At 41.6% G+C, this 23485-nt stretch overlaps 1 protein-coding gene across 3 annotated transcripts in view; it reads right to left on the bottom strand.

The window, feature by feature from the left end:
- LOC124116994 (glutamate receptor-interacting protein 1-like) overlaps window positions 1–23485 on the bottom strand; it is an 81802-nt gene that overhangs the window by 48629 nt on the left and 9688 nt on the right. Inside the window, exon 1 of one of the 3 annotated variants that reach the window (XM_048401687.1) lies at window positions 21440–21602. The exons of 1 other annotated variant lie outside the window; for it this stretch is intronic. In XM_048401687.1, coding sequence (XP_048257644.1) covers window positions 21440–21545 — 106 coding nt within the window. In that variant the 5' untranslated portion in view covers window positions 21546–21602. Of the gene's footprint in view, window positions 1–5208; window positions 5385–21439; window positions 21603–23485 lie in introns of those variants that run through there. One more of the 3 variants, XM_048401685.1, reaches the window with a different exon arrangement.

Raw genomic sequence — 23485 nt, 5'->3', positions numbered from 1 at the left:
TACCAATATTAGTAACAGACTCTCAGCCAGAAGAAAAACAGTGAGTGAGTGAGTGAGTATGGTTTTACGCCGCTTTTAGCAATATTCCAGCAATATCACGGCGGGGGACACCAGAAATGGGCTTCACACATTGTACCCATGTCGGGAATCGAACCCGGGTCTTCAGCGGACGAGCGAACGCTTTAACCACCAGGCTACCTGACCGCCCAGAAGAAAAACAGAGAAAACATTGAATTCAATCCACATTTGTAAAATTTTGGGTCACTAGCTAATAATAGTTCAATGTTTTTTTGTTTCTCGTTAAACACCGCACTCAGCAATATTCCAGCTATAAGTTGGCAGTCTGTAAATATTCTCGAATCTGGCGAGACAACCCAGTGATTGACATCATGAGCATGATTCTACACAATTGGGATAGGATGAAATGCATCAACCAAATCAATCGGCCACCCAATCCTCCCATTAGTCGCCATTTATGACAAGCATGGGTTGCTGAAGAACAGTTCTGACCCGGACATCCATGGAGGGGTAATTTAAAAAGACACATCAGGTGAGGTGAAATGGGGTTTAACGTCGCATCCAAGATTATTGCACTTATATAGCGACGTGCATGCACGTGTGTGTGTCTGCTTGTACTAGTCCGGACTGATGCCGATTTATAGTGCTAGCTCACTGAGATACCATGCCGCAGTTTAACATGAATTCCCCACTCAGACACAGTATACTGACTCCGAGCCGACCAGTCCTTGTTTTAGACCCTTAATGCCGAGCGCCAGACAGGGTAACAACAAGTACCATCTTTTAACGTCTTTTGGTATGACGCGGCCGGGGATCGAACCCTGGACCTTCCGCTCTCCAGGCGGACGCTCTACCACAAGACCACAAAAAGACACATCAAACATGTTGTGAGAGCACAAGGCAAATTTCCAACAGACAGAACAAATTACCTCTTATCAGCATAGTTATCACCCTGGTGTTTCCATTAACCATGTCAAACACACCCACAAAGCATATTATCTCTATTGTCAGAATGTGTAAAGAAACAGGTTCAATAGTCAGCCCTAATCACCAGCCCCGCCTCATACAAACATACACCCAGTATGATGTAAGAGCATCCGTGAATGAAGTTCATGGTTCAAGCGTGTGGCCTATCATGTGATAAGTTCAGCTAATAGTTCCCTAATGACTGCACCAGGAATAACATGAGAACCGCTGTGGATGGGAGCTCCACCACCAGGCTCTTCTCCATTGGCCACAGATCTCAGCCACATCATCACAGCCAATCCCCATCTCTATCGGGTGGCAAACTCGTATCTGCCCATACTCGAGCATCCTCGCAAGTCTATGTTATTTTACTTCCTTAACTCAAGGGACAAAACAAAACACTGCTGGAAGACATGAGAATTGGAAAAAATGTCTTCTTATTAAGTATGTTAACAGTTGGCGGATTCGTTCCATGATGAGGCAAATGTTAACAGTTTCTTGCTATCATCATCATTTCCCATCCTCACAACATCAGACTTTCATCATTCTTCTGTCACACAGCTCAGGTTCTGTCATCAATGTTTGGTTTGGGTGGAGAAACTGATAACCCTGGAAGTGATGAATCTTTACAACCAACTCTCCATCAGTGATTTGCCATAGACTGAATCTATGTATCTAAACACTCCCTGAATTAATGAAGATCGGATGTTCCTTCACAAAGCTTATTTTCACTGGCTGTAATACAGCACAGTAATGTCTCCCCATCTTGTATAGGTTGTTTGTTTGTTTGTTGTTTAACACCACACTCAGCAATATTCTAGCCATTATGACAGAGGTCTGTAAATAATCAAGTCTGGACCAGAAAATCCTGTGATTGACATCATGAGCATCGATCTATGCAATTGGGATACTATGACATGCGTTAAACCAAGTCAGCGAGCATGATCACCTAGTCCTGTTAGTCGCCTCTTTTATGGAACAAACAAACAAAATATTTGTGTTTCATTTGTTTTATCATGTACCCAAGGGCAAGGAATTTAACTGACTATAACAGTCCAGTTTCCACTCTTACTGAACCAAATTAGGATCTGTAGTCACTTGATGCCAGGTCTCCATCAGATGGTAATGTAATGTGAAGCTAACTGGGTGAGGTGGAACTCAGGCAGTTAATAGTCACAGTGATCATTGGGTGTAACATGACTCCACTGATCATCCTGTACAACACAAGCCACCTGCTGGTCTGGCTGGACCATGTGGACTCTATACATGCTCTCCAAGATGGCTGAAGTGATGAGAGTAGCCTTTGGTCAGAACTGACCACCCCGCCTTGGGGAATGGGATCTATCAAGTTCAACATACAAGCATTCAAGACATTGTTTAGGCAAGGGCCCATTCCAGCAATCCTTGGCACTACTACTCCCATACTTCAGGATAGACTTCGGATATTCATAGTGCTAAGATTACTTTGAGGAATAGCTAGGCTCTGATATGCCTGACCAAATTCATTTCCCTTTGAAAGATTATCGTTGCTATCATGCCAAGATGCTGGCACAAAAAATATCCCTTTAAGATTTAATCAGAACTTAAAAGTTGAGTTAGTGAACATTCATACTTGATAAAAACATTCATAAACATTCACTCGGGAGGAGTGTGTGTGTGTGTGTGTGTGTGTGTGTGTGTGTGTGTGTGTGTGTGTGTGTGTGTGTGTGTGTGTGTGTGTGTGTGTGTGTGTGTGTGTGTGTGTTTGTAATATCACAAATATATTGCAGATCAGAAACATGAGCTGATGAGGTTAAACTATATGGGTCATTTGTAATGGTCATGTATTGCGGAGATGGCCATGAAATGGTTGAGTTCAGGCCATGAAACGGTTGATCATGGCCATCCCCATGATGATGATGATGATGATGATGATGATGATGAGGACTCTCCCCATCAACATCCCATCAACATCCCACAGCCAGAGTGGATACCAAGTCAAGCCATTAAGGAAGGGTTTTCTACTCATGTTCTGGTTGGTACTCCAGTTCCATCGCTGCCAGTGGCACCTGACCAATATCTGGTGCCTATCATAAAAGCGGATGGCAACAGGTGTGAGATTACTAAACTGCTCTATCAAAGAGTTTACACAGACTCAAACCTTGAAGAAGTGTACTTAACAGACTTACAGGAAGATACTGAGCTGTGCAGGAGAGGGAGCGTTTCACCATGTCAATAGTGGATCTTGTGCATGTCGTGTACTGGAAAATATTGGTCGGTGTAGCTGGTAGTATAGACTAACGCTTAGTCTCTGAACCAATATGATTTTGATAGAAACAACAGTTCCATTTATACAGTAAAGGCTCCCCAGTGAGATGGGAGATTCGGAATTGTGGATAATCTAGACTTGCTTCAGTTAGGGCTCTAGCAATACAGCCAGGATTGGACAGAAGGAGAAAAAATATCATGGTTCAGGGACTATGAGACAGGCTACTGGTAGTATTTCCAGCAGTTCCTGGATCAGGAAGGAAATGTTCAGCCTGCTTGTAATTCAGGCTCCATTCCTCAAAGTGATCTTTGCCTCCCATAATCATAACAGAGATATGTAAGCACCACACTTTTTCATGAAGTCCACTATCACTGAATGTGTCGCAACCCTAGGCCAGGAATACACTTGTTTATTTACTCTTTACACTGCACTCAATATTAAAACAATGTTTCAGCTAAACGATGGTGGTCTGTAAATAATCAGCTGTGGACCAGATAAACCTGTGACTGATATCATGGGCAACAATGTATGCCATTGGAGCAGGGTGACATGCATTCAGTCAATTCAGAGCCTGACCACTAAACTTAGTGAAATCTTACAGCCAGCTACAGGGATCAGGATATGACACTCAATTAACCAAGACCCCAAGACTGAACACCCAATCCATTTAAATGCCCCTTACAACAAGTATTTGTCACAGAGTGACGAAATATCCCCCGCCTGTACACCATAGTACCAAATATAAAGACAATCCAGCGATTAGTTCTTGAGATATTGTGGCAACACCGTTTTCCAACTCAAAAAACAGATTTGCCTGCTGTGACCTTGAAAATGGGGTCAAGGTCACCAAATCTGACAGGTGTATGCGGTGTCTGTATATACACTATAGTTCCAAATATGAAGACAATCCAGCGATTAGTTCTTGAGATATCGCGGCAACACCGTTTTCTAACTCCAAAAGCAGATTTACCTGCTGTGACCTTGAAAATGGGGTCAAGGTCACCAAAACCAACTGGTGTCTGCGGTGTCTGTATATACACCATAGTTCCAAATATGAAGACAATCCAGTGTTTAGTTCTTGAGATATCGCGGCAACACCGTTTTCCAACTCCAAAAGCAGATTTGCCTGCTGTGACCTTTAAAATGGGATCAAGGTCACCAAAACCGACTGGTGTCTGCGGAGTCTGTATATACACCATAGTTCCAAATATGAAGACAATCCAGTGTTTAGTTCTTGAGATATCGCGGCAACAAACAGGTGGGACGTACGGACGGACGTACGGACGTACGGACGTACGTACGGACGGTCGTGAATACTATATCCCCCGCTTCGCGCTTTCGCGCGGCGGGGGATAATAAGTGAAATGGGGTTTAACGTTGCATCCAAGATTTTTGCATTTATATAGCAACGTGTTGCAAACGCTAATCCAGACTAATGCCAAATTTATACTACTAGCCCACTGAGATACCATGCTGCACTTTAACATGAATACCCCACTCAGACATGGTATACTGACTCCAAGCTGAACGGTCCTTGTTTTAGCCCCTTAACGCCAAGCGCCAGGAAGGGTAACAACAAGTACCATCTTTTAACATCTTTTTGTATGATGCGGCCAGTGATTTAACCCCGGATCTACCGCTCTACCACTAGACCACAGAGGCTGTTGCCTCTTACACTAAGCATTAGGTTGCTGGGTATCTACTGTAACACAGAACACCAATGACTGAGTGACATGGGGAACGACAGATATTCTCATAAAGGATACAAACAATAACAACATAAAGCCTTATTTTTTTGCCTCAAGAAAATGTTCCTATTTCTGTCCAGGATTCTTTGAAGTTTTTACATATACATCTGGTTCACAGATGTATGTAGATACATTAAAAAATCATAATTCCAACATCCAGAAAACACACTGACATACATCCATGGCCCACATAACAACTGATCACTTAACACTCTACAAGGGACCTACTTTCACACAAGCATGTACTTCCCCCATCAGAAACACAGAGTGATGACCGCCTCCTTGACACAGCCTCAAGATTCCCGGAGTCTCCAAGCTGGACACTCGACCGCCTCAAGATGTCCTCTATGTCCCGCAAATAATCGGACTCCCCGTCCATCACACACAGATTACATCCAAGCCTCTCGGTGAATATGAATCTGACCCCAATTCCATCTGACCCCAGCCTCCATGGAGACTCTGACCCCATTAAAGAGCATGTGCCCCACCTAGGCTATACATGCTATAATCTCTCATGTCTCCAGAATGCCATTATCATCTGGATCAACATGGTAATATATGTTTTAACCCTTATAGCTTTCAATGTTGGCATTCTGAACTAGCTCAAGGACGACAAATAGGACTGTCCCCAGAACATGCATAAAAAAGAAAAATATTTCTTGATTTAACATGCAACAGGTGCATGTTGACATGTTGACATGTGAGTGAGTGAGTGAGTGAGTGAGTGAGTGAGTGAGTGAGTGAGTGAGTGAGTGAGTGAGTGAGTGAGTGAGTGAGTGAGTGAGTGAGTGAGTGAATATGGTTTATGCTGCTTTAGCAATATTCTAGCAATATCACGGCGGGGGACGCTAGAACCCATGAGTGGAATTGAACCAGGGCCTTCGACATGATGAGCCAACGCTTTAACCACTAGGCTACCCCACCGCCCCATGTTGACCTTAAAACCTAGTTGCACCAGACAAAACCAGGTTGCACCAATATACCAAAGTTGAAACATATAATAGAAGCCTAAAATAGTCAAAATAAAATAATCTTAAATCTCTGATGACTGTTTCATGATTTTACATAGATTAATGACAAGGCATCAAGACAAATTACACATAACACAGGGACTAGTGATGTAGTCTATAACATACAGCTTAGAGGTATTGAGTGTTCAAAGATTATTGCTGTAAGGGTCAGTCTAACGCAAATTGTAAAATGTTTTACTTCAAGCTCATTAAAATCAGACCTTAGTTCTCGCTACCGCTAAACAAAGATCTGAAGATATCCCATTTGGGGTCACGTCAGAATGACCTTTCATCCGACCAATCAGGGCGTCACTTACCACATTATGAAAGTGACAGTCGGAATGTGATTTCTAATCGTGCAGTTTCGAAAACTTTAACACTGGGTATTCCGAACGTTAGTTACGGGTTTAACGACTAGATCCTTACAATCTAGACCATCTATTAGCCATTTCAGAATGTTATTTTGTTCAGGTTTCAAATTTGTACTGGAGAATTTGTCAAAATGTTTCGAAGCGTAGTCGCCAATTTGAAATTAGTGCTGTAAAGCTGGAAAAAGCTGCCTTCTGATTGGTCATTCCATTGGTCGGTCAAAGTTCGTGCAAGGTCTGTCTGACGTGACCCGTAATGGGATGTCCTCAGATCTTTGTTAAGCGGTAGCGAAAACTAAGATCTGATTTTAATGAAATTGGTTTTACTTGCACTTGGTGCAGGTAGACATAAATATTAGGTTGCACTTTTCAATAATAGGTTGCACTGGTGCATGTTTTATAGAGCTTAATAAAGCCCTGATAATCGTAAGCCTTGTACACGATTAATGTACGTTTTATTTCTATAGGATGAGTGAGGGAGTGGTATGGTAGATAAGTATATCATAAGACAAGAGTGAGTGAGTTGGGCTTAACGCCGCTTTTAACAGTATTCCAGTTATATCACGGCGTGCCAGCTTAATGTGGGAGGAAACCCCGAAGTGATGCAGGTCTCAGTCGTTTACCACTTCGGTGAAACCCACGAGCACGGGTATGGTGCTGACAAACCTAGAAACATAATCAGGGTGAACCGGGATTCGAACCCACAATCATAGGTTTCTGGCGTGCCCAATGGAAGCAACTCTGCACAGCGAATCACGGCGCCTTAGATGACTGGGCCACCCATGCCCCCTCATAAGACAATAACAGGATTTCTACTGCAGGCTGTCCATCAGTGTTATCTTCAGATAATCCGTGCCTGGAGAAGCTATAATATTTTGAGTCAGACCTAAAAGGGTTAACATCCATGCAGCCTTTATGGAAACTTGTTTGTGAAGACATGCACAAAGAATGTCATTTTTTCATTCTTTGATCTTTACTGTGTAACGCATGAACTTTGTCACATTGATAAATCTTAATTTCATCCTTATCTGACGTAAGCATAAAAGAGGTCAGTCAAACGTTAAAGATGGTGGTAACTTACTGTAACAGATCTTATATCCATGAAGTTCTTAATTGTCATGTGACCAGTCCATGACGCTGCATGACAATTACCAGGGCAAAAGATCAGGGCATGGTAGGCCGAGTGTGTCTCAGTCCCTGAACCACTAATGCTATAGCCGTACAGGAAGCAAGTCTTGATTTTCCACATGGTCTGAAATTCCCATATCAATGGGGCTCCTTTTCAATTTAAAGGTACTTGCTTGTTTCTATCAAATTCCTATATATTCAAAAACTATGTGATAGTCTAGAGGTGGTATGGTACACCTCGAGAAGTAAGACTAATTGACGATTGTTAATGCTGAGATAGTGAGGCAATCTGACACCACAGAAAGAGTTAGTGAGGGAATGAGTGCAACACATCACTGTTCCAGCACTGGTAGGAATGAGTGAGTTAGTTTGGTTAAATGCGGCTTTGAGTGAGTGAGTGAGTGAGTGAGTGAGTGAGTGAGTGAGTTGGGTTTAACGCCGCTTTTAACAGTATTCCAGTTATATCACAGCGTGTCAGCTTAATGTGGGAGGAAAGCCCCAAGTGATGCAGGTCCCGAACGTTTACCACTTCGGTGAAACCCACGAGCACGGGTATGGTGCTGACAAACCTAGAAACATAATCCGGGCGAACTGGGGTTCGAACCCACAATCATAGTTTTCTGGCGTGCCTAAGGGACACAACTCTGCACAGTGAATCGCAGCGCCTTGGACGACTGGGCCACCCATGCCCCCTAAATGAGGCTTTGAACAACATCCCAGTTATATCACAGCGTGTCAGCATATTGTGGGTCAGGAAAGCCCTAAGTGATGCAGGTCTTAAGACATTTACCACTTTGGTGAAACCCACGAGCACGGGTATGGTGCTGACAAATCCACAAACTTAATTCAGACCCATAATCATAGGTTTCTGGCATAGCCAAGGGACGCAACTCTGCACAGCGAATTGCGGCACCTTTGATGATTGAGCCCCTTGAGTGCCCTCTCATATGTAACGATGTGTGTAATTGCAGTGAAGTGAATCACGTCTTAGACAATTCATGCATATTCATGCACCAAACCACTGCACACTCGCACGCTGGTTTAGTTCATGAATAAGCAAGTATTTTGGTAAACTTTAAGTCCTGTGAGTGAATGCCTTGGTTTTGTGCAGAAAAAGATGTACATTATATCAAAATAATGGTGTCGGCCAGTTACCGCAGCTACACATTAGGCAGGCTAGTAGTTACTAGTATGACTAGTAATCATATACTCAGGGTACTAGAATCAAGTCAGGGTACTAGAATCAAATTCCCACGTTCACCACAAGTCTGAAACTTGAGTTTTAGTCCAAGGATGAGGCAGGATAAGGACACTTTTTGACCCACTGGAAATGGCGTATTTTAAAGTTACAGTAAAGTTTGAAATATGAGTTTGAAAATTATCACACGTCATGTGTCTGCACAGTTCTTATCTACATAAAAAAACATCAGAATGGGCCAAGACTTGCTCAAGTACAAATATTAGAAAAACACTTCCCGAAAATCCCTAAAATGATCCCTCATAACACATTTTTGCCTTACCTATGAATCTGTTATTGTTACAAGTCCAAAACATGCAAATGTTCAAATGAACAAAGTCTTGTTCTCAACACTATGAATACATCTGATAACTTTCAAAATGATTTGCATCGGTGTCCACCATTTATTACAAATATCCTATCCTGTGGTCCAAGAAGAGCCCTGACTACACCTTGTAGTCTTTCAGTCAACTAGTCCAGCAACTGTAACGAGGACAGTCAAAAAGTAGGGAGGAATATCTACTGAAACATGAGCAAGGGCAGTTTGGTCCAAGAAGAACCCTGACTGTACCTTGTAGTCTTTCAGTCAACTAGTCCAGCAACTGTAACGAGGACAGTCAAAAAGTAGGGAGGAATATCTACTGAAACATGAGCAAGGGCAGTTTGGTCCAAGAAGAACCCTGACTGTACCTTGTAGTCTTTCAGTCAACTAGTCCAGCAACTGTAACGAGGACAGTCAAAAAGTAGGGAGGAATATCTACTGAAACATGAGCAAGGGCAGTTTGGTCCAAGAAGAACCCTGACTGTACCTTGTAGTCTTTCAGTCAACTAGTCCAGCAACTGTAACGAGGACAGTCAAAAAGTAGGGAGGAATATCTACTGAAACATGAGCAAGGACAGTTTGGTCCAGTAGTTTCAGACTTCTTATAAGTCATACTTTTCTAACTTATTGCACCCAATGTATGATACCTATTGTGATCTTTTCAGAATTTGATACTCCAATGGGATTCCAGGTAAGAAAAGCTCCCTATCAGCATGATCAGCAGCCTTTGCTTACACGGTGTTGTAAGAGGTGACTAAGTGGATTTGGTTGTCTGACAGATTATATGTCACTATATCAGGGCATGGATGGTTGCTCATAATATCAGTCACTGGTTTTATCTGGTCCAGACTCGCTTGTTTACAGGCCACAGGACAGCTGCACTACATCTCATAGCTGTCTCAGTGTGGTGGCAAACAACCAACCCCTCCCCAAAAAATTGTTTTAACAATTCTCACAGGAGAAGCATAGAATAGAACAGGATTCATTGTCAGCAGCGGTGGGTATACATTTCCTGAAACACTCCACCCCCACTGTCAGGACTACATGGGTACAGGGCCTGCCATTGTTGGCTGGAGATCTTAATTGGCTCGGGACGTGGAGCCCATAATTTATAAGGCAGTCATATGTTGGGTTTCTTTGATAGCTGTGGATGATAGTGTGTAAACTGTTGGGGTGCAGTTTCACAACCAGTTCTTGTTGATGTTCCCCTGATTGTCACATATCCTTCACAGATGTCCAGCCATTGTGACTCCATGTTTGACGGTTCTGACAACCATGATGAGCATCATCCGGATCAATCACAAGGTGGAGTCTGGTCGAAGGGAAGACAGAATTAGAACATCACCATGGTATTTTGGAATATCCTTGAATTAGATTCAACCTTGTATTTCTCTTATGATTAGGGGGCACGGGTGGCCCAGTTGTCTAAGGCGCCGCGATTCGCTGTGCTGAGTTGCGCCCCCTGGGCACGCCAGAAACCTATGATTGTGGGTTCGAATCCCGGTTCGCCCGGATTATGTTTCTAGGTTTGTCAGCACCATACCTGTGCTCGTGGTTTTCACCGAAGTGGTAAACATCCGAGACCTGCATCACTTCGGGCTTTCCTCCCACATTAAGCTGACACGCTGTGATATAACTGGAATACTATTAAAAGCGGTGTTAAACCCAACTCACTCACTCACTCACTCTTATGATTAAGTTGCTAGTGAATGATATCTGATTTAGCACATCAAACATTAGTAATAGAGATTTTAAACCCCTTGTTACCATGGTTACCATGGTTACCAAAATAACCAACATATGCAATCTTCATCACCACATATAAAAGGGTATGTTTGTTAATTTGTTTGTCGTTTTAATGCTGCATTCACCAATATTCCAGCTATATGACATAAGCATGTAAATAATCCAGTCTGGACTAGACAATCCAGTGATCGATATTATGAGCAACCATCCATGCCATTGGGGTATGATGACACCAAGTCTGACCACCCAATCCATTTAGGTTAAGGGGGTCCTAAATTCAGACCTGGAACACCCACAGGCGCAACTAGTGAGTGAATGTTGTTTAATGCCACCATAATAATGCAACTCCAGCTAAACCAACTTGTAAATAACCCAGCTGAGGCCAGGCAAACCTGTGGTTGACAGCATGAGCATCCATCCATGGGTTCAATGACACAGTCAACCAGGTCACACACACACTGGAACCACCCGATCCCCAACATAAGCCAGCGCTATCAACAAGCATAATGTCCTTGGAACCTCCTCAACCCCAAACCAAGAATCATGGTAAGAAACGGGAAAATATCTCAGAATGCATCATCATTAACCATGTTGATAGACATTTAACAATTTGACCGCCTCCGTGGTCTAATGGTAGAGCGTCCGCCTGGAGAGTGGAAGGTCCGGGGTTCGATCCCCAGCTGTGTCATACCAAAAGACGTTAAAAGATGGTACTTGTTGTTACCTTGTCTGGCGCTCGGCATTAAGTGGCTAAAATAAGGACTGGTCAGCTCGGAGTCAGTATACTGTGTCTGAGTGGGGTATTCATGTAAAACTGCGGCATGGTATCTCAGTGTGCTAGCACTATAAATCGGCATCAGTCCGGACTAGTACAAGCAGCCACACACACATACACGTGCATGCATGTTGCTATATAAGTGCAATAATCTTGGACGTGACGTTAAACCCCATTTCACCTCACCTCACCAATTTAACAATTATTTGTAAAAAAACCCATTAAAAATACATTTAAAAAAACCACAAATGTATAATGTAACCATGCCTTGCAACATGAATGAATGAAGTAATTCTCTGACATGCTTAACATGTTTAAAGCATTTACAATAATAGCACAGGTCACCACGCCCCGGCCACTCGGCAGTATAGGAATAGACTGTCACTCGATAATGTCATCCTACTCAGGGCCTGTTCAGGAAGTAGGTGGAGACACGGACTCCGCGTTTGGAGTGGAATGTCTATCATACAGCCAGCACCCTCCTCTATTACATAAGTGAGGGCCACATAAGTGTGCATTAGAAGTAACAAGTGACCATTTGGCTTGTTCTTGACACCGGCTTCCTCAATTCATCCATCACATGGCACGTGCACTCCACTGTGTGTCAGTCTCATGTATGTCATGAACACTGAAGGACAATGTCTCTATGGTAGATGGAACTTTCTAACTCGCATAAAATCTTAATGGACCCTAGCTGTTAATTCCCCATGTTTTGGTTTGGTTTGTTGTTTAATGCCGCACTCAGAAATATTCCAGCTTTATGACGGCGGTCTGTAAATAATCGAGTCTGGACCAGACAATCCAGTGATTAATATCATGAGCATCGATCCACGTAATTGGGATCGATGACATTCATCAACCAACTCAGCGAGCCTGACCACCCGATCCCGTTAGTCGCCTTTTACGACAAGCATAGTCACCTTTTATGGCAAGCATGGGTTGCTGAAGACATATTCTACCCCGGAATCTTCACAGGTCCCCACGTTTTGAAAAGAAAACGATGTACCAATATACCAGGACATATACTCATAAGCAATCAAACTTATTCATCAAGTCTTTGAATGGCATTTAGAAGGGATACATATAAGGAAGAGAATTTATGGATGTCAACTTGTTTATTATGAGGAACACAACGTTTCGGAGTATATACTTACTCCTTCATAATTGAGAAGTTGACAGGAATGAAATAATTCTGGTTACCCATTTCCCCAAAGGATACTGCAGATCATTTGTCAACTAGAAAACAAACACACAAGAAATCCTGTTTTTCAGAATATGTTCATGATCATAGGCCAACTAGCAGAAGGGGATAAACATCAAAGGTAAATTTAAAGACAATTTTCATCACTGATGAATACGTTTGAAACCAGAAAAGTACATTTTCAAACAAACCACAATATCAACAAAATTTTGAAAATTCTGAAAATTTTAGGGTACCATCACTTGTCAGTGTAAACAAGTAATAAACAGCCTAAACTATGTAAACAAAGGTATCTGTCCTGAATTTATGACAGTAAACAATAGAATAGGAGATTTTTTAGTCAGCCAATATCATCTAGCTACTAGCAGTAGAACAAAATATCATCATCATAACTCCATCTCTTCAGCACAGTTGCATAAAGGGACACCATTGAAAATACTTTAAACCTAGGCTGCTTAAAATATTTGATTACATCGCTAAAACTCTGCTGCTAGGAAACTCAGAAAACTTCAGTTTAAAAAAGAAAAACTTAAGTGTTGACGAGCTTAGCAGAAAGAAACCCGGGCAGTGATACATTCTGCATCAACTCCATCTGCTGTATACTCCCCGCAGTCTATACATCACATGTTCAAAGACATTCCCCGATGTAGGACTGTGTAGGGAGTCTGGGAGCAGAACGCAGCAGGAGACTCTATGAAGGGGTCAGATGTGTAGTGCCGTTGTAGGAACCAACAAGTACCCTTCTCTACATCAAAGGTGCACATGTTTACCTCTAGGTCCCCACAGGAGGTATATGTACAATTGTGTGTGTGTGGGGGGGGGGGGGGGGGGCTTCTTGGCCCCACAGTGGTATGTAGGGCATGGTGGGGAGTGGGGAGGTGGGGTGGGGTGGGGGGAAAGGAGGAGGGACAGAGCGAGACTAGGTGTGATATGTAGACACTACCCTGCAGGAGGCACATATACTCGTATACACGACATACATATAAAACATAGCTATGTGAGGAATCACAAAGAACATTGAAGAACGAAGCAGGTGTTTTTTTCAATAAAACATTGTTCTATCATGACGTCATTTCTGGAGATTCGAACATGGGCTCACAACTTGATGACATCAGAAGTTGGACGACGTTATTTTTTACAGGAAAGTTCCCCATACATGTAGCTTGGCAACACAGATAAACGTTATTGTCGAATGCACCAAAAAGACAAACGGTATTGGGCAGAAACGAACATATATTGACGTAAAAAGGATTTGTCCAACATTGCCGAGGTCGGATTGTATTCAGGGAGTCATCATTATTTAAAAACGGGTAAATATTTATTAAGCTGGCACATTTTATTAACATCCATAAAGTTTCTGTACATAATGTTGATATCTCATAAGAAATAAACGACTCATGGTCATTGTTTATCATACAATAAAACACTGGAGGGAGAACAAACCACTTGGGGCTGCACCCCTCCATCTTCGCGAGGCAAGGGAGTTATGCATTGTAGCAAATGGCTCTCCTTCACAGGAGAAAGACACCGTGCTATGTGGGGCAGGTAGACGTGGTGGAGGTGGGGGTGGAAGTGGAGTATTATTCATGTATTGTAGCAAATGGCTCTCCTTCACAGGAGAAAGACACCATGCTATGTGGGGCAGGTAGACGTGGTGGGGATGGGGAGCTTGTGGAGTGGGGGTGGGGTGCTTGTGGAGGTGGGGGTGGGGTGCTTGTGGAGGTGGGGGTGGAAGTGGAGTGTTATTCATGTATTGTAGCAAATGGCTCTCCTTCACAGGAGAAAGACACCATGCTATGTGGGGCAGGTAGACGTGGTGGGGATGGGGAGCTTGTGGAGTGGGGGTTGGGTGCTTGTGGAGGTGGGGGTGGGGTGCTTGTGGAGGTGGGGGTGGAAGTGGAGTGTTATTCATGTATTGTAGCAAATGGCTCTCCTTCACAGGAGAAAGACACCATGCTATGTGGGGCAGGTAGACGTGGTGGGGGTGGGGAGCTTGTGGAGTGGGGGTGGGGTGCTTGTGGAGGTGGGGGTGGGGTGCTTGTGGAGGTGGGGGTGGAAGTGGAGTGTTATTCATGTATTGTAGCAAATGGCTCTCCTTCACAGGAGAAAGACACCATGCTATGTGGGGCTGGTAGACGTGAGTGGGTAGAGTGTGGAATTGATACACTGTCAATATTATCATAACCTGTCAAGACAGCAGTAGAAGCATAGTAACTGTATATCAATATCAATACCAGAAAATAATAGGCATCCTGAATAGCCACCACCTGTGACACCCAAACATCCCTCTCCAAGACATGGAGTCTCACATCCAGGTTTCTTATAACAGCTCAGTGTCCAGCATTATTCTGCGTGGGTTTTTCCGCCTGAATGTTCTTCCATCTATCAGCATCCAAACATGACCAAGGGTTTCACAGACGCAGGAACCCTACACATTTGGCGTGATTTCTATCCAGAATACTCCAAATTATATTTTCAATGAGTACTGGTTTCTATAAAAACATCAACAATTGAATTTTTTTGTACATATGTTGTTTATTGTACCACTCAGCAATATTCCAGCTATATGACAGCTGTCTATAAATAACCCAGTCGAGATGACACAATCCAGTGATTGATAGCATGAGCACCATCTACCCAATTAGGACACGATGACATGCATCAACCAAGTCAGACGCCTTACGACAAGCATGGGCTGCTGAAGACCAATTCTAACACAAATCTTCAAGGGTCTCCAATGACTTTAACACAATTACTATTCAACATATTTCATATTTTTAATTATGACTTGCAGATCTCAAGTTGAAGTCATGCATGAGTGAATTGTGTTTACTTACAAATAAATATACAGTGAGTCACGATGACTCCCAGTTTTCTAAAGCTAGATGACCACAAGCTGCTTGAAGAATTTTCAGCACAATCCCAAGTAAGGCAGTTTTAATACAGCAAATTAGGGCAAAGAAATCCAGATCCTTATATTTTAGGGCAAGATACAAGCCCAGTTGGAGGCCGAGGCTCCATTGGATACTCCTGAATTGTTACCATGTCATACATTCTCCAGCAATGACTTCAAACATTTTTACAGCAGGAACAAGTTAGTTGTGAATGAGTGTTGAATTTCAGGAAAGTGAAATGACAAATACAATTGTATGCCAGTGTTTATTTAAGTTTGTCATTTCTTATGACAAAGGAAGGTGTGGCACTAACATTCAACTGCCATTACGCCTCGGGGCAGCGAAACTTAAGGAAGCAAAGTTGATTCTGAATATCACAATTGTTGCCCATTTCACACTGTTACCAGCCAAGACCTGCTGCTGGATGTATCTCCGTAAGAAGAGCAGTAAATGCAGAGCATTTCAGAGAGAAATAAGGGCAAAAGTGGGTGTGGCTCACTAATACCCCCGACCCGCCTAGTGTGTCAGAAGTTTCAAATTAAAAAAGCTAGGATAGGTTTAGGGTTTGAAAAAATCATTAAAAAAATGGAAAATTAATAAAAACAATTTTTTTCTTTTGACTGCGCCCCTCCATATGACACCCCAGATTATATGTACTAAGTTTGAGATGAATCCACTGAATAGTTTAAGAGAAACCACGAGGACAAATTTTTCGGACGGACGTTAGGGTTTGAAAAGTTCATAAAAAAATGAAAAATTATTTTTTTTTTTAAATGTCTTTTGACTGCACCCTTCCATATGACAGATTATATGTACTAAGTTTGAGATGAACCCACTGAATAGTTTAAGAGAAATCTTGAGGACAAAATTTTCGGACGGACAGACAGAACCTTGGTATAAAGGGGGTAAAAGGTCGGGGGTATAACAAAGCTGAACGTAAGATAAAACAGAGAATCTTACCCGAGTGTCATATATATATCAAGACAAGTTGACAAAAGTTACAAATATTCAAGGCTTGCCGATATATTTAATATACAGTTATCCCTCACAACAACACTACCTATGGGGTCCAAATAATAAGTGTTGTAGACGGTCAGCCGTTTAACCGAGGTGGAGCCAATTCAAGGTCCTACACCTCACCTCGCTCAAATTGCAAATCAGAGTTTGACAAAAAGATATGGTTTAAGTGTAAAAATAATAATATATCTATCATTTATTCTTCGTTTGTTGTAATTTACGAGCCATAACTGTGACAATGAGTGTGAAAGTAGTCTACTTACAGGAAAATATTGATCGATAATGGCAGCAACAGGTGCTATGAGTAAAGAGTGTTTCAATGGCATATTGATTGGCTGTGACGCTAAAATACAGAAAATACTGAATTATACCTTCAGTTATTGCATGGACGAGACAATTTAAGAAACAGATATTTGTTTTGGCCAGCACCAGCATTTATTACATTGTATGTACACATTAATACACATTCATACAAAATTAGATACACATTCATACAAAATTAGATACACATTCATACAAAATAAGATACAGAAGGAAACAGAAAAGATAACAAAATAAGATGTAATAATGTTTGATTATTAAACCGTCTATCGTAATTGGCTTTATTAATGTTGGACACTAACTCAATGGACACTAACTCAATTCACTTGAAATAACTAGTAATGCATTGCTGTTTCTTTGATTTAGCAACGTCATTCCTCAACATGTCCAAGAGGAGCTTAGCTTGTAGCAGCGTTGTAGAATTGAAGGATCCATTAGGGTTTTGTTGTATATACGCAACAGAGAGTTCCAGACCCGTTACCGCTTCTTCGGCTGTACGCCGAGGGACACTGGGGGATGGTTGCACAATTTCTTCATCCTCCTCATCTTCCTCCTCATCCTCATCCTCCTCCTCATCATCATCATCATCGTCACTTGATTGAGCATCTTTGATCAGATGATCATCATTCTTATTTTCTGAGATCGGCAGGTTGTCATTGCATGTCGCCCTTAGCTGAACGGAAGTCGGGTTGGCGTCGATGAACTTGATTCCGTGACGTCGCTGAAATCGCCACAACCAGCCATTGCTTGCCTTGAAGGTGTCAGTGTCGCCGTTTATCTGTCTTGACATCTTCTGGGCCTGGACCTTGAGTATTTCACTGGAAAGAGGAACACCTTCATGCCTTGACTGAGTGAACCACTCAAACAAGGCCTTGTCCAGAGTACTGTCGTCAGCTGCACGAACCCTCCTCCTCTGAGGTCCTTTGCTGTCATGGCAATCAGCGGCGACGGACTGAAGTTTTTCTTCATTCTTTATCCAACCCCTGATGGTCCCGGCAGGAACGCCCGACCCACGGCTCACACTAGCCTGTGAAGCACCATCTCTTACTTTCTTTATGACGTCTAACTTTTCTTGCACTGTGTACGATTTCCTCATGTTGAAGTTGGAATGAACGGCATTGGATAAATTCACTTTATATACAGTATTGTATGTGAAGCCAGATTAATTGGTTTGGTACGGTCACTTGATCCGAATCAAAAGGGAAGATGCCATGTTGTGATGACAACACACTGTGTGTATACAGTTTGACATGGGAGTTGACAGTGTCGCCTCAAACTGGATTACCACTAATTAAGAATGTGAGCTTGGCTTCTGGGTCACTTTATTGCATGAATGTGCTTCAAAGATCAAAGGATAATCATATACAATGATATGTTAACTCATAGAAGAGTCATATTTCTGGGACTTGTTGCAGTAGTTTTCAAACAGATTACTAGGGCCCTAGTCAGCGATAAACTGTAGGTTACGCAATGAGAACCTTTAAGTACAAATGAAAATTAAATAATTCAATCATGTCTGTGTAAAACTTTAAGTTTATTAGAAATGTACAGAAATGTTTGGAGCCATGCTTTACCTCGTGATGTAATCGAGTTAGTGCCTTTAATCAAATGGTGCAAGTAAGCGAGGGATCCCTGTATTTGAGCTTGGAAAATGTGAGGGTAAGAGTCTAGTTATCAGAAATCCTTCTTCCAACTTGTTCTGGTATAACCAGTGTCTTGAGTGTGAATAGTACAGCTTCAGTGGCAGGGAAATTAGTGATGTCATTTGATTGTGATGTCATGATTGCCAATGATATCACAATTGTCTGACAAAGCATTGAGATCCAGTTTCATTGCAGTGATATCTAATAGGGGATACTGCTTGATTTCACCAAAGGATATCGCCTGTTATAGCCAATAAATTACATCTAAGCACATGCAATTATTTATTGATCTTAAACCTTAAACATAATTTCATTTTGGGACAATATGTCTAGGGGTTACTAAGCCTAGTGGTCAAGACATTAAAAGTTGGTCAACCAGTGTTACAGCAGTATTTTATACGACGCATAAATATGCGTCTGAAGGATGCACTTATGTTGAGAATGGATGCAGAAAAAGAATATACTTCATTCCATGGGACACATAATGATATTCAATGTACCTACCGAGATCTCTGAAATGAACATATTTTACAGAAAAAACAGTTGTAAAATTATCTTAAATGAGGTATAAAAAAATGGAGCCAAGAGACTAACTCTTAACTTTCAGAAACTGCTGTAACCTAGATTTGCCCAGAATTATAGACTTGCATGGGCTGCATAGAATATATTTGTTTGAGGTCTGTACAAGGGTCAAGAGCAGTTATGGGTGTCATTTCATCCATCAACCATGACCACTGTCCACTTGATCATTGATTCAATCAAGGATCTAAAGTAATTATCAAAATGTACAGTAAACTACACCAATTCATTACTTTACAAGGTTCTCACAATTTGCCTGCAAGGCCCCTTAAAATTTAAAAAAATCAAGGTAAAACCCTCAGGGTACAGTGAGAGAATCCCATTCTTGGTGTGCCCCACTGTATACACCTGGAATACATAAGGAGAAGTCGGAGGTGAAATATGTCCAAAGTATTGTACTTGTATACCCACATGCATGAATGTGCGTGTGGCTGCTTGTATTAGTCCGGTCTAATGCCAGTTTATAGTGCTATCCAAATGAAAAAACTTCCCACAGTTTAACACAGATACTATCTCAGTATATTGACTCAAGTCAACCATTCTTGTGTTATCCATTAATGCCGAATGCCAGGCAGGGCAACAACAAGTAACATCTTTAAACATCTTTTGGTAAGATGCATCCTGAGGACCAAACCAACAACATTTCACCCTTGATCAGACGCTGGACCATGGGGATAGTAAAACCAACATAAAACCTTATTCATTCACTAATAAAACACCAACATGCATGGACAAACAGTAAAATGTCACCCGCAAGTAGACTAACATCTAGTCTCTGAAATGAACATATCGTACAGAAAAAACAGTTGTTCAGTTATCTTAATAAAAATATAATAAAAGGGAGCCCAGTGACTCTCTTCATTTTCAGATACTGCAGTAATCTAGACTTGCCAAAAATTATAGACTTGCATGGGCTGTATTTGATATATATTTGTATCAGGGTCTGTAAGACAGACTAACCCGCAAGATACTCCTAGACATCTCCTAGACCTTACAAATCTTGCTGAATCTGAATGTTTGTTTCTTAAGGAATGTTTCCTCAAACAGTAATGCAGATGTGCATTGAAAACATGCTAGAATAGACTGTTTTGAAACTTCTCCAGACAAGTGCATATTCTTGTCTGTGTTGCCTGAAGTAATTTGCACAATCACAACAGTTAATCTGGCACTAACAGTTTCCACCTGGTATTCCAACAACCCCAAATCATACACTACACAAATACAGTGTAGAAATGTCAATATCTACTTGCTTTGAATGTCAGTGTTGTTAATACAACATATCAGTCGCTGGGAAATATTTACGTCAAATCTACAACAGACATCAACTGATGCTGCTGAAAATATACACCATGAAACCATCACAAGTGTATTAACAAAATATTTCTCCTGTAAATATAAGATATATCAGAAAAGAATATAGAAAATATTTGGAAAAGATCATAAATTTCAGCAGGATAAGTTCAAGAAAAGGAGGTCACTGCTTGTCTCGTTCTCACAAGGAACCTAAGACCACAGGGCAAAGTGACCTTGAACTACGATACCTGAAGGGGATTATTTCTAGGATTCCTAAGTAAGTGCCCTCGGCATATGTGGAAAATAAAATGATTCGAACTTAATTTCTTAGTCTGTCTCACAGTCCCTAAACCATATTATTTCCCTAATCTGCTCAGCCCATGCTGTAATGCTATAGTTCTAAATGAAGCAAGTCTAGATTTGTTTCACAGGTTCTGAATCTCCCATCCCACAAATCCCTAGGGCTCCTTTTCAAAATTATATATATACAGAGACTAATTTCTCAATTTCATTGGTATTTTTACATTGCATTCAATAATGTAAAATAATGCATTTAAACATGTTTTTGTTTTTTTCCTGGTCCTGTGAAATCAGTGAAATAGAAGTCCCCACTACCATGACTACCATGACATCACAGTAGTTCTCCATTACTTACAACATTAACATGACTTGGGAAATTCATTATTCTGATTAAGGAATTTATACTGACATTTCCTTAAGACTAAATGGGGGTCAAATGTCAGCCTGGAGCAGGTCTAGATCAATCCCTGTGTCATTGAGGCATTCTGACTTGAATGGTATTCCAACATCTCTTTAGAACATGTAGAATCAGACATGCTGGTAGCACACGGTGACCTTCCCTGAAACGGGACTAACACAAACACGCAGATGAGAAATAAACAAACATTTACAATCATTCACAAACCTCGGCCTCCCATCTTCCGTATCCTGGCTGTTAGTTCAGCATTTATCCTGTTAATATTCCATGGACGGCCAATTGAAATATTCTGGATTTGTTGGTGAGAAGGCATAAATAATTTGGTGGAACCGACCAAACTCTCTCTCAGTGGAATTGGGGAGAAACTTAACACTTTAAAAAATCTCACAGCAGACTGCTTGTGAGCCAGACTCAGTGTAGGTGGGAGAGCTAGCAGATGCACCCTCCACTATCTCCGTGAAGCTGGTCACAACATGGGATGTTCATCCCATCAAACAATCAACCACAACAACATGAACACAATAAATAATGATTTTCAAGATGAGCCTCTCGTTGAAAACCCGAGTCTTGTAGTAGCGTTTAAGTTTCCTCAGTCCAAACTCCAAATGCTGAAAGATTGAACCAGCAGACACAATATTTGGAAAAGATTGGTCATGAATTATCCGATGAACCAAAGCTCTGCCTAAGGTACATTCAACATTTTGTTGTAGATAAATACTTTACTCAAATATTGGCAAACGTGGAGTTCTTTGAAAATTCTTGATTCTTGACAAGCCCAAATTGACTGTCAGCTGAGTGCATCCACATGAGTGAGAGTCAGGTTTTACAACGGTTTTAACAATTTTCCATCATGATCACAGCACAATGATTAAGCCTCTTGTACTGTATCTATCCAAAAGACCCTCCCCTCCTTCTGTTCAAGGAACACGGAGTGCTGTCTGGTCTCCTCAGTCTACAGATATCCCTGTACCTCAAAACTACAGATACCCCTGTTCTTCCAGACTACAGATACCCTTGAACATACGACGTGTCCAGGACACAGCCCCTGCCCTTTACCAGCCTGAAAGGTGGCATTAGGCCAGGCCCAGATCAAACTGCCCCCCAGGTCTGCAGACAACGGGGAATTCAGAGTCCCCCCCAGAGGTATTTCCCCTGATGTTTCTCAGTACATACACTTTCATCTCACAAATATGACTAGGGTGTGTAACCATTCATAAATAACAAAGCAATGTGTCACAATCATAAATGTTGTCTTCAAAAAGAGTAGAAACATGAAAACTGGATTCAGTACTAAAATAGGTTCAATGTACTGTGATATTGATGGGTCATTGGTGGAATATTGCTAAAATTGGCGTAAAACCATGCTGTCTCACTAACCATGATAATGTAATGAAATTATCAAGGATTCTAATAAAAGGTTCTTTAGGGACTGGTCATTTGTTATAGGCTGGTCATAGGGAATCAGGGAAGGGTCAATAAAAAATATGACAGTCTCTAGAGGAAGGTCATAATAAAAATACACATATTTGGAGAGGGTCATTAAAAATGAACATTTCATAATAAAACAAAGAGCTTTTGCATTTTGGTCTGTTCAGGGACCTGGTCATGAAACAATTGTACAAGGACATGGGGAGGGTCATCTAAAATATGATAAGCAATTGGAGAGGGTAATTATTTTCAGTACATTAGTGCATCAAAAACCTCTGACCCACAACCCTCTGACCCTTGACATTGTTTACACGACATAACTATTATTGTCTTATTGGATGCAATGTCTGTGACACACCATCAATAACCCTGCAGTCAGTGGAATGACTACGCAGACAATTGCCACTGGCAGCTTGTCCCAAGTAGCTGTGCACTTCATTTCACTAAATTCTATGGCTGTGGATAAGATGGCTTTTTTCTCTGGAACGTCTTCACGCATTGCTAGCACAGATCTGGAGACAAGATATTTTTTAGTTCTACAATCATCATGACAAACTGCAACTAGGCTGAACTAATTCTCTAAAAAAATTACAGGGCTAAAGTGTGAAATTTCCGGTGTTCTGTCGGCTACTGATAAACATTTAACACGTTTTACCGAAAGTCCTTCACATGTCCTTGGGACCTTTCTCTGAATGAAACTCTTGTTCGTATTGCAATAACAATACACTTCCCTTGAGTTGGGGAGGTGTAACATTTATCTTACAACATCCTCTACATGGTCAATGCCCTCACAGCCTATAGGGTTCTCTGGTATTCTATGGATGT

This window comes from Haliotis rufescens, unplaced genomic scaffold (genome assembly GCF_023055435.1).
Source record: "Haliotis rufescens isolate VD_foot unplaced genomic scaffold, xgHalRufe1.0.p SCAF_23, whole genome shotgun sequence".
Classification (NCBI taxonomy): Eukaryota; Metazoa; Mollusca; class Gastropoda; order Lepetellida; family Haliotidae; genus Haliotis; species Haliotis rufescens.
The sequence above is the reverse complement of the archived record's forward strand: the minus strand, read 5'-3'. Positions and strand labels throughout refer to the sequence as shown.